The sequence below is a fragment of the Typopeltis vanoorti genome, chromosome 11, assembly GCF_054136105.1.
Source record: "Typopeltis vanoorti isolate ZY-2024b chromosome 11, IOZ_Tvanoo_1.0, whole genome shotgun sequence".
NCBI lineage: Eukaryota > Metazoa > Arthropoda > Arachnida > Uropygi > Thelyphonidae > Typopeltis > Typopeltis vanoorti.
This window is the reverse complement of record NC_143559.1, coordinates 65,354,248-65,373,591: the sequence shown is the minus strand read 5'-3', so window position 1 is coordinate 65,373,591 and position 19,344 is coordinate 65,354,248. Positions and strand designations below refer to the sequence as shown.

General features: G+C 33.2%; 1 protein-coding gene across 2 annotated transcripts in view; it reads right to left on the bottom strand.

The window, feature by feature from the left end:
• pros (homeobox protein prospero) overlaps nt 1-19,344 on the bottom strand; it is a 104,662-nt gene that overhangs the window by 18,331 nt on the left and 66,987 nt on the right. For both annotated transcript variants that reach the window (XM_090400141.1, XM_090400142.1), the window contains exon 3: nt 14,388-14,542. In XM_090400141.1, the coding sequence (XP_090256267.1) occupies nt 14,388-14,542 (155 nt within the window). The remainder of the gene's footprint in view (nt 1-14,387; nt 14,543-19,344) is intronic.

Sequence of the window (19,344 nt, the reverse complement as noted above, 5' to 3'; positions counted from 1 at the left end):
TTACTTGGGAAATGGAGTAAAACCAGGTTTAAAATAGCTTGGTATCTTTAACACACACACACACACACACACACACACACACACACACACACATATATATATATATATATATATATATATATATATATATATAAAAGACAAAGACTTTTACTGACTAAACTAATCTCTGAATCAATAAAAACAAATCCAATCTACTTTTGATACCCACGATTAAAAAAAAAAAAAAAAAAGAAAACACAGATCTGTTTCCAGTTGTATAATTAAATGACGCTTTTTAGCTTTTTATTTCACTTGCTCAGAGAGATTTTTGCTCTGAAAAAGAATTAGCAAAAGTGCCACTGCTTTTTTTTCATCAATATATCTTAATTTTCTTATAATGCCTGTACTTAATTTATTTGTAAAGTCCATCTAATTATGCCAAACGTTTAGACATGACTTAAGAATAAAGCTAACACTAGAATTAGAAATTTGTACCATTATCTCTCTCTCTCTCTCTCTTTCGCCTGTACCCATATAATCAAACACCGCTTTTGTGGAATAGCAGATCATGTTTTGATGAAATTTTGGCATTCAGTACATTGCCAAATCTTATAGGCCAATTCAATTTTGGGAAATTTGAATTACCACTTCAGATAAGATTCTATTTTAAAAGGAAAAAAAAAAACAGCGCAGTTCGCTTTTCTGTTGTTCTATTGTACTTTACTGTTAGTAATACAAAGACAGCGCAAGCGAACTGCGTAATATGCTGCCGTGGTATCATGCGTTCTGCGCTCAAGGTCTTAATTAGCAGCTATTGAGTAAGAGTCTTCGTCTACTTTTATGACGTATTGTGCATTCGGGACTTACGTAGTTACATTAGATATTGCGAATGAAGTCTGTCATTTGCGAGATAGTGATTAATACGGTGAACAACTGCTTATTCTATAACTCTTCAGAACGAATGAGTTTTAATGAGATTGTAGACTTACATATTTTGCCTCTGGGATTTAATAAGTCAAAAATAGTTTCCCTACAGTATGAAGATTACGCATAAATATACACTAAACAACATGTGCATATTACAAATATTAAATTTCTTATTCCTTCCCTATGATTCTTTCTCTTCACCAGATGCAGTTCATAAAAGTAAGCTATGTCTTACAAGCATAGATTTTGATGTACTTTCTGTCGTTAATATGCTACTGAGTGTTCATTAACAGATGAAGAATTGTGTCAGGGAATACCACTTACATGGATTCATAAGTTACTCTTCGTGAAAACTGACAGTTTACTCAAAATGGACTGTAAATTTCATGAATCGGCTTTTATTCAATACCAAAACAATGAGAGAACTCAAGCGCTGCTTAAAAAGACGAGCCTGATATCGGGGGAGGGGGGGGAGACCGGAATGGAAGAATGTGGGAATACAGTATGTTTGATTGCTCATTGTACATGTAGTGCATCACACCTAAAGGTATTATTCCTGGAGTTTTGTGTCACCAAGATTGACAAGCAAAGATTATGGAAAACAAGATAAGGCAAGGCGAGTAAAGCGATAAAGCCTAACAGAAAACCATAAAGGCAAGGCAGGCTTTATAGTTTATTTCAGATAATAATTCTGAATTTTACATTCTCAGAAACTACATTATTTAATACATATGAAACAGCCGACTCTTAGAGATGAAAATAATCAGGATTCTGATGAATTTGGACAAATAATAGTTTCAGTGAGTAAATAAGTAAATTTCAGACAAATCTCCTAAAGCGTAATTTTTTTTTTTTTTAAAGTCGAGCATCAAATCGTTTTCCAGCACTACGCACGAAGCCGCCATCATTATGGAATAGTACAAACTTCCATCCCGCTCCACGTTTTCGACAATGTTCTGAAAAACAATTTTTAGAATATTGTTTTTCTACTGATATCGTGAAAAAATCTACCATACTCAAAACGTACTGTTGCAAGTAATTTTATGAATGATTGGATTTATAACAAGTTAAGTTCCTTAGTCCTTATAGCCTAATAAGTAAGGAAAGATGGGATGGGATTTTCATGTACATACATTCATCGGTACATGAAAGTCCCATAGCACTTTCAGCATGCTCTGTAGAATAGTGTATTTAAGAACAACCTGCTAAAATATGAACGAGGCATGGTCATTTCCCTCAAATATAAGTAATGATTATCTTAAAGATGCGATGCGCATCATATAAATGAGATCACATCACTCCTATTTGTTTAGAAGCCTAAATCTAAGAACCTAGTAATTCTGGGACTAGGCAGTAAGTATTTGAGTACCAGAAGCGATACTAAAATACTTATTGTATGAAGCTACTATAATCGTTTGAATCTTTTAAAGTCATCTGACAGTAACGAACAGAAATAATTTCCTACATCACTGACCGGCTTTCCTGATCATTAATGAGTCACTGCATGTGTTCGAATATTTCGTCATTCTCCGATCACCGACTATTTGCTGATGCGCAAAATGTAAAGCCTGAAGTAAATAACAGACTATTTCAGGTTTTGCGGCACCGGAGTACTTTGTTTGCCAAATGAAATCTAATCACGTAAGTACTTACGTGATTAGATTTCGTTTAGTGCATTTTTTGGATATGCTAGAGAGATATCAAAACTTTGATATAAAAAGAGCTCATAAATTTCTCATCTATTTTTTGGTCGACACCTATAACCCAAGCATAAGTGCGTAAATACACTTCACTCCTTTTCCCTAAGAGATGTGGGGGAGGGTACTTATTAATTTACTTTTTTTCTTTCTTTCTTTCTTTTTTCTTTTTTTTTTTTTTTTGCAACTATCCATTGATGGTAATATTTTTGTAAGAATGACGAATGACGCTGGTGACCGCTGTTGGTAAATCGCTTTCGTTGCAAGAGTGAATCCACAAAAGCTGTAAGAAATATCCAGGGATATTTTGAAAATTTTCTCTTTCTTAGGATTAATTCGATTTACTTTGTGGTTCGCTTATTAAATACTTAGACGTCATATATTAGGGAAATGGACACGGAAATGCTGTAAAACGCGTACGATACAAAGTATCATAGTGCTATGCAGGACTGACGACCTAACTAAATTACTGTAATCAATGTTGCTTTACTAAAGTTACAACTAATCGACCTTTAACTCTGGCGAAATGGTTTCCCAAATTCGCTACACACGTCAGCAAAAGCTGCAGGAACGCAGACGATGCACGAGAGGAACGCGTCTTTAAACTCGGCCATTGGCCACATGATAATGTCGATAGTAACCAAAATGATTTACTGAAATTTGTAGGCGCATTGTACCGCAGGCGTGAACTAACCCCTAAACTGCTAAGGGCGATAACGGGGATGACGTCACGTGACCCCCAGTGAGCATGCAGTTGCTTCGCTGCGGTCCTCGCAGTGCGAGATAACACCCGTTCTCAGCACACGCGGTCTGGACAAAGCCTCGACATTGCAGAGAAAAATGCGAACCAGCGTGGTCTAGTTGCCAAGGCGACAGCTCACTCGCCTGTAATTCGATAATGGAGGACTGCAAATGCTGGCAACTTAATTAGCATAACGCTGTAATTAACAATATCTCAGCGAAATCAGCAGAGAATGTACTACGTCCCCGTATTTGTGGCTCTTTCTCAGGAAGCGCAGCCTCTAATAGTTGGCTTAGTTTTATCATTGCAATAATTACCTAATTTCAATCTACCTAATAAATAAGATACCAGTGTAATTTATGGAATTAAAACGGATAACACGAGCACGCTAATGCAGGTACTAATTAATCAAATCTCCACGAAGAAAGGGAACTTTTTCTCTGACCGTACACTTGAGACTTTCGCCAAGCCCAGCTCGCCTTATCAGCGGTTACATTTTTACTGGAAGAAGAATGGGAGATAATAGCGGACATAAACAACCGTAGATAGCAGAGCTGCGTAATATCATCCCAGCTCCTTCCTTCATAATCAAGGAACTAATGAAAAGCATGTTATTAGAAGAGGCAAAAAACTTAACATTTCCCGTCTCATTTGCTGCTCAATCAATACTGAGCAGGAGGCTTAGCACGTGCGGAGCTTGTGATTGTGCATCTTTTAGAGTGTGGGCGGTGGGTGCAGAGAGAAAGAGAGAGGGAGAGACAGAAGCAAAACGATTTACCACAAAGGCGATATAATGGCTGCACTAATGAAAAATAATGGCTTATATAAGATTACATTTCTATTTTGAGAATATCTCAAGAAACTATCGTGCTTACTTCGAATCAGATCACAAACTTCTCGTATATCAAAGGAAATAAAATACATTGGAATAATTGGCTATGAAAGAAAGAAAAACGAAACATTACCATTGAAATCAGAAGAATCGATGTGATTTGGTTCAGATTCTTCTATTATCCTTCTTAAATTATCTTCTGCATTTCGATAAACCCAAAGCTGCATTAACTATGATCTTTTTTAAAATAAATTGATGAGGAAAATTAACCACGAACAATAAATACTAAGTAATTAAATAAAAGCGTGGAAACCTGATTATATTCCAAGTGTCAAACGAAGCACTAGTGGAGTTAACATGCAGTTTTCATTTGGATGCGTTCAACTTTTGTTACTTTTCCCAAATATAACGATAAATGTGTTTCATTATCGGAAGAAATGTTTTTCAGTGACATAATAAGCAGTCCACCTCTTTTAAAAGTCCGTGCGTTCAGTCGAATTTCGCAGCGTGTGAATGAAAACCAGCAAGCGCTTAAGTGTAAAACGCAAAAAGCAATTTTCAACGTTTGCAGAAAATGGCATAAACGTTTCTTAATTCGTGTCACGTTACGCGCACAGCGATTAAAGCCAGCGGAATTAATGAAGATTAAACTAAGTCACATTATGGTGATACGTAAGCACTAGAGTTTCTATCGATACCTAGCGAGTCGCCAACACATGTAACTTGTTCCAAGTCATTTCCTATAGATCGAAGGGTAGGGAAAAAATTCAATTAATCATATGAGTAAATCATTAGTTTTACATGCTAAAAAGCCAAGCAAAGCTTTCTTTATTTACCCATTAAAGATCGTCTGTCTTATGCACGTGACGCGTCTTCTCGCTGTATTGCGCAGCTGGCCGCCGCTTTAATTTAGCCACTCTAGCCTTTTTATTGGTGTATTCATGGCTTTGCTAATGACGAAGAACATACGGTTCATTAACTGCTACTTACATAATTCAGTTTTCCAATAACCAGCACATCTACTAAGTGTTAAAATTCATCCAAATCGCTAGAAAAATTCCATACTGAGAAAGACACGCCATACGCACTTTAATACCGCTTAAATACATGGGAACGATCACAATCCCTAACAAATAAAGGCAAAAGAAAGAAAGAGGGAGAAAGAGAATTTAATACTCGTCAGCGTATGGAATATTTATGACTTTTAAGGAGTAATGATTTTAAAGAGTAACGCTATGATTAAAAAGGCTAAGTGGTGCTAATGAGGATTTTCATAAATCTTAATCCAAAGAAGAAAATTAATAAAAACATATAAATCTAGGTTTGAGAAAATATAACTGACACTATTTTAAAAATTCTGTATTTTCTTGTTGTCATTATTTAGGTTATATCCCATCTGATTTAATATTTTTAATTTTCTTTACAAATTCTTATTATCAATTTAATATTTAAAAAAAAATTCAATGACTGAAAAAACTTTCAAGCCTTTATCATAGTAAGTGGCTGGTGGCTGTTATCCATAATCTTTTACAACCCCCCCAGTTTATCTGGCGTTTTTTCATCCCGCAAGCAGGCAAACCGGCCCCGTGAACACACGCTGCTATAATCAAAAATATTCCCCCTCAGCGGCAGGCCAGCTGGGGGTTGTACTAACAAAAGTCGTATCTACGTAACACACGACCCTACAATGGAAGCGGGAAAAACGCGAAGAAGAAGAAGAAGATCTTATACATTAATAGAAAAGAATCACGCTTAGTGGTAAAGTAGCTGACTGCATAGCCAATCCGTAAGGCTTAAATTACATTTTAAAATTATTCTTAAAATTTATCGTAAAGAGAATATTACCAAAAACATATCTGAATATTCCTGCAGGGGATATATGATTACCATACTTGTAGAACTTGCAAATTTGGTCACTTAAAATATTTTATTTTATTTTAATTTTTTAATGTGATTCTCACCCATGAAGGTTGTGAAGTTATAGTACATTAGCACTGTGGATAGGCTATGTTTTATTGTTGTTCTTTATTATTGTTATTTATATATTTCTTTTTGATATATTTTTACATGTTCTGGAAACCCTGTTCTAGAGGCCAAACATGAAACTTTTTTTCAAGCCACTTCAAACCTCCAATTAGCAATGTGATAGCCTCTCAAGAGGGCAATGACATTTATCTCTGTACCAACTTAATAATCGAGCTGAAAATAAGACTGAAAATTCGAAACGTTCAGAATCAATATATGTACATAGACATGAATTATCAAGAATATAAAGAGCTTAAAAAACCCATAGTATACATGGTCAGCCAGCAGTATTATACATTTTGTAACTAGGATGGGCTGTTCTTCTTGGATAATACGTATAATTACCTTTTATATAATTATGAAAATGAAATCTGAAATTTAGAAAATAGAATTTGACTTTGAAAGGGAAAAAAAAGGAGACTTGTGACCTCTAAAACAGAATGAACAGCAAACATCAAGTAGCGACTCCAGCAACGAAATTAAACCAACAAAAGAAGAAGAATAGGGGTATCATCAGTGAAAGTGCTATATCGTTTTCGAGGCCAAAAATTAAGCATTCTTGGAATAACAGCAGAAAAAATGTATTGGGAAAGAAGAATTAAAGTATCGCATGCATAACTATTTAATATACTAAGAAAAGAGCATACATGTATCTAATTGTTTACTAAGTTATAAATGTTTCTTCTTTTCTTTTCTTTAAAAAATGGCACTGAAAAGAAATCTGAACTCCACTAAACACAAGGATTCGAGGAGCCTCAACCACTGAATAAATGCAATTAGAATTTTTGTAAAGGAATAACTCCGTAACAGTGCAAGTCATTTGTATGTAGATTTGTACCATAAAACGTTCGGAGTTATTAGATGGTAGGACGCTAAAATAATTTATAGTTGGATTGGGCAATGAGAACCTCTCTCAATGGTGTCTTCTTGAAGTAGGAGAAGGAGGAACGGTCCTATCACTGACAGTACAAATGCGCTTTAAACAAATCAATTAAATTCTTCTAAATATCATCCACTACCACAACTTGGCCGGATGTGGTTATGAGCATTTCGAGGTCATCGACAGTCGGAATTATCGAGGGAGTCTTAGACGCAGTAAACAGAGGGTGCGAGGGTCCTTGAAATGGTGTAAAGGCCTATTCATGAATGTACTTGTGAAACGCAGGATATGGCTTACCCAGTGAAATCAGCTGCTATCACAATAGCGACAATGACGACGTACGCTCTGATAATGCAATATATAATTTTCCCTGAAACTATTCAGGAAAAATCCTTGCATTGTTTTTTTTCTTTGAAATGGATGCTTCTATTAAATATGGAAAACATAAAAATATTAATTAAATAAAAAACACGCATCGATGAAGCATCACTGTTTAGCTGATTAGGTACCTCTTTTAGCTGTTAAGGGTAAAATCATTAAAAAGGAACCGAAAGAATGAACTGCGTTTTAACTCTACATTGGCTTAAGCGTAGAAAACCTGTTTGGCGTTAAAAGAAATCTTGTATGAATAATAATAAAAAGGCAATCTGTTTTGTTTATTCTGACACGACACTTCAACGTCAAGTAGTTTTACTGTTTTTAAAGCCTAATGCCATCGCGTTTACTCCTCTTCAAAGATAGTAACTTAATTTTCAGTTTATTTTTGCTTTAATTTTCAAAAACGAAGTGAGGGCAAATGAAGATAAGTTTTAGATAAGCACAAGGGACTTGCATGTAAGATCAGATTAATTAGGAAACAACTAAAGTGATTGTTATGTTACTAGCTAATAAGCCGTGTGACTGGAGATAAATCTACAACGTAAAAAATAAAACCTACTTCCGAATTGCTACCTGTACATGGCATTCATAACTTATTTTTCTTTATTTGTGATGCCTTCTCACATCTTCAACTTTCAAGTAAGAAAAACAGACAAAATCTAATGCTGCGTGACCCAAAACAAAATATCACTTCCACTCGAAAGTAAAATAAGGTTCATTTTTGCAATGATCCAGTAATCAAGATGTTATTACAAGAATGTTAGAGTAACTTTCTGACTAAATACTCGACTAATGTACATGCCAGGATTAAAGATGATCCTTTACCTAAATATTTCCCGAGTAAAATCCTCTTAACAGAGTTAATCAGAATAAGAACCAACGAACCATTACCTACGAGGTTACGATATATGGAAGATATTAATAGCAGTAATGTTGACGCCTATGACCCGACATAGGAGATACTTTCAACTTCGTCTCTTATTTCCGATTAACTTAAAGTTGTGATGGTAATTGAGGAAGAGGAACTACGGGCTGTCGACCAGAACCCAACAAAACAATATTCTTTCAATAGGAAATTAAAACAAAGCAAAGTACATCAACACTTCGATTCTTAATAGGATCCGAGCAGAAGATACGTGCACTTTGTTTACTATTTTCTAACTTTAAATGGACTCCGACAGCGCAAAACGTTTGCATCATTGCAATATTATGACTCAGAAGATACGGCATGACAAATTTGTTTCTTCATACATTTATTTATTTCCATCCTTTGTGTTCGCAAAACAGATTACGAACTCGGTTCGCAATCCGTGATTAGCAAGAAAGAAAAGACCTTAACTAGGAAACATTTCGCACGCATCCAACTCTTGCGTCATTCTCGTGTTGGCTTCGCTGTAAAACCTAACAATGGTGCTGCAAACGCACTATTACAGGGTCGTGTGAGGTGACGTTAGAATACACCGAGCAGCCTTTCTCTTCTTTCCTTTTTCTATTCGCCATTCGTCACCTTATTTCCTTTTTATATGAACCGCATTAGCGACCTTAACCAGAATCAAATATTTGTAAATGTCCAATCGCGGAAAGACGTCTTATTAAGACGCATGCGCATAACTGGAACGCATACAAGCTGGCAGGCGGTGCTAACAGAGCATGACTTTCCTTGGAGATAGTGATAAGAGACAGGGGTCCGACATCCCGACAGCTGGGAATAATGGATACATGGAAGTAGGGAGAATAGGTCTCCACTGCTACTTCCTCCCCCTCCGGCCGACCAGAGTGCCGCCCTCCTATAACGCTATGGTCATTGCACGGTCGGCTGCTTGTTACAGAAAAGGCATCCGCATGAACAGTTGCCGCCCAAAGATTTCCATACACAGGAAAACAGGACGATGTTTCGGTACTTCCCGATAGTGTTTTACCTCTTGCATCTGAAATTGTCTTGGTTTCCTATCTACTAATTAGCAGTCTAAAAACTATCTATGCACGAATAATTAATATTACCCGCATACACAAGACACAGAGGATTTGATACGTACATTTTGTTTTTTCAAAATTATCAGAACTATATACGAAAATTCTAAACGACTTTTTAGTTTTTCTTAATAATATAAATAAATATTCATGTACGGTTCGTTAGATAATAATACACCAACAAAAATATCTCTTGATGATTGTATATAAGATGATAAAAGGGACAAAATTTCGAAGCTTCATGGGTTGGTAAATTTCTTTATTTTTAACATTATTTAACAAAATGTAATCTAACACGAACCTTTCTTATATTTTGAAAGAAAAAACTGATATATATATATATCACGTAAAAATACAATATAGGATATAATTATAGATGGCTGTACTGCAACTTGCAGTACAGCCTTCCATCTCGCAGATAGAGAGCACAAAGAATTCAACTGAAAAACAATACATATAATGCTATTCTGGGAGTCCTATTATTTTGATATTGTAGTCAGGAGTTTGTTCTGAATGTTCTCGGAAGAAACGCGCAAACTTTAATTGAATTAGAACGTAATTTTACCAAAATGTCCAATTACAATATTTGCCTTTTTCAGTAAGATATGATTTGCTTATTGGGGAAACAATGAGCACAAAGCTTATCGAGAGTTGAAATAACAAATACTAAATATATAAGTTAAGGGGATAAAAATCCCTTATTGTTATAGGATATAGGAACAATAAGGGATTTTTTATCCCCTTAACTTATATCAACCTCGCCAGAAAAAATAGCCTTTTGGCTTTTCATCTTAAATACTAAATATGTTAATTTATAAACCCTAATTTAGAAATTAAGAAAGTTTTATGAAGAATTTCGAGGTGGGAAATATTCTTTCGCCGTAAATCTTAGTCTCATGTGAATCAGCACGGCAATAACTGAGCATTTTCAAATTTAAACACAATAGACAATATAATATATCAAAACGAGTTCATAGGATGCTTTTTTTTAATTTCAGTATGTGCTAAGCTAGTGAATTAGTTTTACCCACTATTAGCTTAAGTTACGCCAACACCTAAATAACTTTGAAAAAATAAATTTTCCAAGTTATTTTCGAAAATTATTTTGAGGAAATATCTTCAGCTTATGCAGTTGTTTACAAATGGTTTAAAAGTTTTGAAAAAGGACAAGATTCTTGAAGACAATAACAGGGTAGCTATGCTATTTTTTTATTTATTCGGAAGGCAACATCCATATGTCTCTTCAAGGAGAGACTATGCTACTGAGGCAGGGTATAAAAGTATTCTGGATTCTGGACTTTAAGAAGTGTTGGAGTCAAACGACTGACTGTTGAAGCACAATATTGCGCTAGCACACAGGTCATTATTTATGGGAGCATCTGACGGAACATTCGGTTTTACACACTTACGAAATAACGCGTACTGAATGGACTTTCGCCTCTGTGATTTCCACCTCCTAATAAACAGTCCCCCTCCCTCAAGAACCAATGACTTCTAGTAGTAGCTTAAGAGGTCAAGGCGACAGTGAATAATGCCATCGAAAAGTCTCAAAAAAACGTTTGCCTTCAGAAAGCTGTATGGAGTTCCTGTTCTTGAGTTGGAGAAATTTTGTGAGTGCTTAAGGAAAATATTTTAGACAATCGGTCTCTATGGACAAAGAATGATTTGTATTGCCAAAAAATCTGTCTGAAAATTTAATCAATTCGTATTGGAACACAAATTATATCAAGTTAAATTCAGTTTTACAAAATTCAGAAAACAAAAAGGAGGTTGTTATCGGACAGGACAGAGATCATCGACTGAATTTCTTCCAACAGTTTTGGAGTTTTGTATTGCTGATTTCGTATTTCGTTTCATAATCATAACTGATATCAGTTAGATTATTGGAGATAATCTCAGTGATAAATATAACTAAATTTTAGAGGAGGAAAAATACATTATTTACAATTGAGCAATAATGGCAACTTAAACACATCTCTCCCTCAGGAGTTTATATAATCTGTAATACTGGTTTTCACCTTCTGATTCTAAGAAGTACGCAAAACAGAAAGACTTCGGTTCATTATAGTCACGTTATCCGAACACGAAAATATAAAATATAAAACATTGAGATTTCATACGGTTACTAAAAGTAATCTTGCGTTCTATTGCTAAACGTATGCCCGTATTCATATAATTTTCAAACTTCATTCCAATAATTTTTATAGCTTAACAGCCAGCACATACGTACGTTTCATTTTCATTTTCATTTTCCGAATGTAACGATGTGCTGGCTGTTTAACGTAACAGTCTAACTAACAGATATTTGTGCTAAAGAATGAGTCTCTCTCTCTCTCTCTCACACACACACACACACACACACACACACACGCACATACATACACACAATCCAAGTATTTGTAGGAATTTGAATAGCGCTTATACATTTATAGACAGATTCACAGAATCCACATCAAACACGGTTTCGAGTTTTTAAGTAACAAAATTCCTTCAGCTTTTGGTGAAGAGCACCTAATTATGGATCTGGTGATCATACATTTACAAGCTGTAACAACTTTACAGTAGATTCGCAATACTGTTTGAAAATATTGAAATGAACGTTTTGATGCTAGTGAAATCGTAAACAGTGGTTTTCAATCTAAAGATTTTATCTAAAACTGTTATCTAAAGCTGTTTTGTTTTGTTTTTCTAACGTAGTGTGATTCGTATCATACCATACCGCTTAATAATTGTATAGTTTTTACGTATAAAATGCATTTTTAGCTGAAAGTGATATAAACTTGGTAACACTCTGGTTTCAGTATCTCCAAATTGTTGATTACTTTTTATTGGAATCTTCAATTTATGTAAAGCAATTTTAAACTTCGTCTTTATCTTTTCAAAAACATTTTCTGAGAAAAATATGTGGTGGGTTGCTGAAATGCGTAATCAGTGAACAAAATTTGAAACACAGTTCCCATTTTACATAATTGCTTGACCATATAAGGCTCAAATGTGTTTTCAGTGTAATTAGATGTGGGTTTGTGGTTCGATATCTCTCCCCCACCTCTCCCCCAATGCTTTGAAAATTAATTAGAGCATTTTCATGCGCCGTTAAGCTGATGAAAAAAAAACTTATTTTTGTTATAGCCATTAAGAATTTCTTTCGTCATTCCTTCCGTGTGTAAGGTATGGTGAATAGACGTAAAAATTTCAGCTACGCATTATCTTCAGTATGTACTAAACTCCGTAGTTATTTGATGTTATCATATTTGGTGCTAAGCAGGACGAGGATCTAAGTTTAACCTTTATTCTCATTATTTAGGATCATTAAGCCAGTCGCTTATCAAAATACTTTATCTAAGAATGTCGCTAAAAGGTAACAAGTGAAAAAAAGTGTAAAGATAAATGCAGTATGTCACAAAACGTGGCCTAGCAACAAGATTTCGACTGAAAAATACTACGTGTAAGGTATTATCATTACTCTGAGGCAGAGATAACCGTTCGATGAAAATAAAAAGCGCTGACGTATACTCCACATTTCTCTTTGATGATGATTGGTAGCATGTCTTTTTTCGTGAAAATACCAAAATATAGCGCGGAAATATTAAGAATGTTCACTTATGAAGTCCAATAAACTTTGTTCTATCATTGTGTATATGTGGTGAGGGGAGGAGGGAACGCGCGCACGTAAACTTTTAAGCCTGCAAAATATTGATAAAAAGCAAAAGAAGAATTTACGCCCTTTTCTTAAACATAAATAATTTAGTAGGTTAAAATATCAATGTTGAGAAAGTATTGTTTGACTTCTTAAGTAAAATAACACTTGCGCTAAGAAACCAAAGGATCTGAAAATGATACATTAGGAGATATTATGATTAGACAAATTAGACTATTATTGCCAGGCGTTACATTAGTATTTTACTACTCAAAAGAAATGATCCTGAAAGAACATTTCAGCTTTTATAGTTTCCCCGAACTGATCCACCCTGGTTCTCTTCAAAGGCTCAAAGTCTGAATTTTATCATAAAGCTATTGTCTTCAGAACCTTCATCTGGTTTTTAGCATAAATATTAGTTTGTCTCTTCGGTAAATAGTTTAATTAAAGATAATACTTTGCAAAATTCGTATGTTTAAAAGAACAATCCTCAATATCCAGTATAAGAGGTGAATAACTTTCGACATAAACTACCAAAGGAGTTGCTTACAAGGGGATCTGAAACAGTATGCTACATGTCAATGAAATAATAAAAAGTACTAAAAATTATAAAAGACAGTCGTCCGAAATCGTGCCTTTTACGTAGTTCATTACCGAGGCAACTCTGAAAAAGGCAGTACATTCATTGCTATCGTTTCAGAAACATCGGTTTCTTAGCTCAAACTAGGAGATAGATACATATTATTATTTCTCTTTCTCTCGTCAGTAGAACCATAAACATGCACTTAATGTGTTTAAAGCTCTTTCTTCAAAATAAAAGAAATAAAAAAATAATGGATTTTTTTTTTGTAAGAAAGGTTGAAAAACTAAATTATACAAGTCGGATTAAAAGAACCGGTTACCAGGATAAAAAACATGGTGTAATTTCACTTCCAGTCTCCAATAAGCAAGGAAGTAGTGCTGCCATCTGCAACGTATAAGTTACTAATTTCTAACATCGTACTAGATTTCATTATCTTAAGTATTAAAATGCGTTATCAGGACCAAAGCAGAGCAAAAATTTATCCCTCACTGTAATGCCATTTTAGTATACTACGAACGGAAAATTATTAAAAAAATATTCCAAAATTATACTAAATTGATATAAAAACCTATTCAGAAAATAGGCTTTGCTGTTAAATTTATCTTTTTAATAACTAAATGAATTTATTATAAATATAGGTATAAATGAATATTTTAGAACACTAATTTTAGAAGTAAAGATATACAAAAAGAAAAAGTTTTCTTAATAAAAATATATAATTATTCAAGGTACTTACCTAAAATTTGAAAACCACTTGACGAGTTGAGCTGTGTTGTTCTTGTTGAACTTGATATCTGGAAAATACATCTTCAGGACTGCCGAGCTGGGATAGCGAGCGAAGAAAAACATCAGCTTGGCCTTGCGTAGGTGCATCGGTGTCAGGGTGCTGGTGTACGCTGCATTAAGGAGAAAGTTGGCTAGGTTTTGGAACAGGTTCATGACATTTAATGACGTTTGTCATGCATAATACACTGCACAACAACACACAGATTTGGACATGAACTAAAGGTTATTATTTTAAAAAATATGCAATTAAATTGTTCTTCGAGGTTAGAGCGTATTTCTTTTAATAACTATCAAAAGAAAGTAGAAACATTCTCTCTAATCTATAAACTGAACGCGTATTACGAAACCAAAACAGCTAAAAAATAAATAAATAAAATGAAAAGAGAATCAAATAAATATGTTGAGTGATTCTTAACAATGGAGAAAAATTTCCATTATCGATCATTTGTGTGTCACCGACCGAAAAACACATCATGCAAAGACGTAACTAAACAATTTATCTATATACCAGAAACAAATTGCAAAAACATCCATTCCAAATGACATACAAGACATGCAAAAATAATACTAACATGTGCTCTAAAATTAAAAAGGGGAATGCTAAACCTGATTTCAATGAGTTTTGCATTTTTATTAAGAAAACTGAAACATGATCTACAGTTACTTGTCTCGCCTTTAGTCCATATGCCACTAAAATCTAAGAAGAGAATAATCCATTTAAAAATTTAATAGTTATAAAATTAAGATAGAGTATATGTAAATAAAGCACATGAAAATTCAAGACAAAATATACTTCCCAAGAAAACAACAGAAATTAGATTCTTTAACAGCGCCAAAGGAATAGTTAGTTGCTTTCATTAACCAGCTTTCCGTTGAACAGCAAAACCCTTCGAAATAAGATCACATTTCGTTATATTTATCATCCTCAATATGAGACCAGTCCAAAAAAGGGAGCTCATCAGGTGCCGCCAAATATCAATAGGATGGCTAATATGAATAGCAGGATTGACAGCTATGAAACACAAAACACCCACCAGCTGAAAGGGCGGTGCGTGTTTATCGGACAGTTAGGCTCAGTATAGAACTCTTTATCCCACTGCAAAATTGCTCAGTACCTCTGAAGCACAGCTCTATTTCAGGTAGGTATATCTTTCTATTTTCTTAACTGTTGTAAATCAGTTAAACTATTGTCATTTCAATTGTAATATTGCTCATTTTCTTTGTGCATTAACATAATAGTAAATACTAATCTGCTTAATAGTAGGTGCATATTTCTAAATCGTAATATTAGTCTTTCCTTTCTTACTTCTTTTGTTAAGTTTTTGAAAGTAATATTAAAATATGTTCGCATTATGTAAAACTTTAAATGGGATAAGAAAATCTTATAACATTTTGATTCCAAATAAACAGTACATAATAAGAAAATAATTTTGGAATTTGAAAAATTAATAGGGATTACTGAATTCGCCTTAAAATGACAAAGCGACACTACCTAATAGAGGTGGGAAAAGACCAATCTAAAAGAGCCAAAAATACGATGAGAATTTTTATATAACATCATCAGCGATTTAGCTTGTAACTAATAGTCATCAATTAGTTTGCTGCAGAACTGCAATACCGAATAAGCCTACTAATGCTAAATACTGTCGCTATTCAAATTGCTGAACTACTTACATTTAATTTTTAAAAATTGATAATTTATTACAAAAGATATGGTCCTTGAGAACACAGGACTATGAAAACATTATGCTTATAAATAAATTCAGCTACAATCCGGTCAGAGGATCAAAGAAAAATGCATGATCAAATTTTGATAATTCTCAAAATTAGGATAATTTTTTAAAAGAGACAGTTTCAAATATCTATCCATTCCGGGACATTTGGAATGTAGGCAGAAGGTCGGTACAACCTTAAATGGACGCTCCCACTTTAGAAATCTTTATATTCCGTTAGCGTTTTTTTTAAAAAAAAAAAAAAAAACGAAAAAATTACATGAGATAAATTCAACTGTAGTACTAGGTAAGAAATTTATTTGCGAATCCAAAAGATAGATATTCTCATAATACTACAAATAACCAATTAAAGAGGTCTTGTACATGAAATCAGATGGTATGATTAATATGCTATAAATGTCAGTGATTCTCTACTCAAGTTTCTTTTATACTTTTATGGAATCTTCGGAATTCTAAGGATAAACATTTCTGATTCGAAAAGTTCTAAGCTTCCAATTTTTATATAATAAAAATATAATACTTGACCAAAGTTTAATCACTTTAATGGCATGTTTAATTATTCCATTAAATAAGTGAGTTATTATCAAAACCCCATATATTATGTAGGAAGAGAAGAAAAATAATGATTTGATTTTTTTATTCATAAACTTATATTAATGACAGTTTGCTTTTATTTGTTCATTAAATTTGGAGATTTGTAAGCCATTCATGTTTATATTAAACTTCTGTTCTCAATGAAAAAAAACTCGTGTAAGTTCCTTTATTTAAAAGGAGCACATGCCTGGAAAGCTGTTTCTTTACTAATAAATACAATTTTCAGCAGAAGACTTCCAGAAGTTTATGAAAGAAACAATGAAGAAAACATTAACTTTGATGAGGGTGCTTTCTCAAGTATGCTAACAAGTTAAGGAATTCTTACGTAAGTCAATTAATTGATATAGAAACATTATAAGACTCATTTATTTAGAATTATTGTATAAAGCGCACATATAATCTATAAAGAATTATTAAGATTTAGTTATTAAGCTTGACTTTCAGCAGTTTTCAGTGCTAATGCTATAAATATTATAGGATCAGCAATGAAACATCTAAATTCTTGCTTGAAATAGAGGAGAATAAGAAGAAATATATTGAAGATTATATATATATATATATATATCAAAATCCCATATATCATGTAGGAAGAGAAGAAAAATAATGATTTGATTTTTTATTCATAAACTTATATTAATGACAGTTTGATTTTATTTGTTCATTAAATTTGGAATTTGTAAGACATTCATGTTTATATTAAATTTCTGTTCTCAATGAAAACAACTCGTGTAAGTTCCTTTATTTAAAAGGAGCACATGCCTTTTAAATAAAGAACTTTTAAATAAATATATATATATATATATATATATATATATATATATATATATATGGTTCTCGTAAGCTATTGTAAAACTTTTTATATTTCAAGACTGTTTTCTACACGATTCATTTAAAACAGCTCATATAAAACAGAATGGAGTGATAATCCAAATGAATAGTCAAACTCTATAGAAGTTAAACAGAATCTCGCAAAATTTGGTTCTGAAGAGATATGGCAACAGAATGTATCTTAGATATAATTAAAATATGTTCCCAAGACAATGCTATCTTTAATATTTTGAGTACTCAGTTCTTAATAGTATTTTAGGCCCCTTAAAATTAAAATATTTGCTATAACTAATAAAAAATAATTAAAACTTGAGATAGTTCCTTTAGGATTGTGATATAAAAAAGATAGTCCTGTCCAAGGATCTAGCCTAATTAAAAATTAGTATATCAAAGTGACTTCTTATATGCCTTATATTAAATAAACTTTTATTCTTGAAGCACAATTCAGACAATGATTATTATGTATATGATGAGAAGCACAGCTGATAATGGAATCGAAATTGAACACTGATGGTGTTTCAAAGAAGATTAACATACGGCTATTGTAATATGTCGTTCGGAAGCTTTTATTTGAAACTTATATTGATTCCTGGTCTAGCATCCAAGATTGAAAAATCTTGGAAGCTAATAGTAACAGAACACCTTGTAGCTATGCTGTGTCTGCCATCGTATACAAAATGTGTCAGGGATTTCGTATCTTAAACTTACCTGACTAATATGACGGAATCTTTATTGAAATATTCTGATTAATATCTGGATATTTATCACCAAAAAAGCAAATAAGAAATACTAAACTACTTTCTTTTATTGCTTAAATTGCAGTTGATAACTCTTGAATAAGTACTGTTGCAGTATTAATTTAGAAATATGTTTCTTTTACCAATTTAATATCATTAATGCCACTGACAAGTATGCATATGGGAAGCAGCGTTACTGATAAAAAGAGACTCCTTCGGAAAAAAAAATCTTGTACGGTTTTTTTGAAGTGGATCATATTTGGTATTATATTCAAATACTATGCGAATATGAAAATAAATAAGTTAAATAAAATCTGAAATGTGCAGTTAAGAATAGCTTTAAAAAAGATATTTATTGCACTTTGAGAGTGAACTCGATCATCCTGTTGATATATTTAATACTGCTTTCTACTAATGTACATGAATTAAGAAATCCTACAATGATTTTACGAACAAACAACTAAAATATTCTTGCGATGTTTTTTTCTTGGTATTATTTTTGAAGCTATTCTTTTTAAACACAGTATATAATGTATTCTGCAAGAATGAATAAACACCTGTAAATTTCTGATCGAAAGGTGACAAGCAATTACCTTGAACAGTTACTGCTCCAAGTCAGTGCCAGTTTACTGATTATATTTCATGTAATAAAGTTATGCATACACACATACATACATACTTATATTAAACAACTGAAATATATTATAATTTATTAAAAGCTTTGAACCATATGTAAGGAAGCTCTATTTTTTATGAGATTACTCAAACTCACTTTGTTAGGAAGGGGAAAATTCTGATTCAGAGAAAGGTAATGTAGAATTAAAAATGAATTTATCATGAATCCTTTAACTGTCCCAAACGGGAAAGAATATACAGGATCACTGGACATTTGTCGCAGTCAGCTCTGCTCAGTTTGCAACTGTTCTGAACAAAAACAAGAATCATTTTCGTTGGATATCAATGATTAGATTGCCCTGTTGCTTCAGAATATGCTTCGCTAACAAAGTGGTAGACT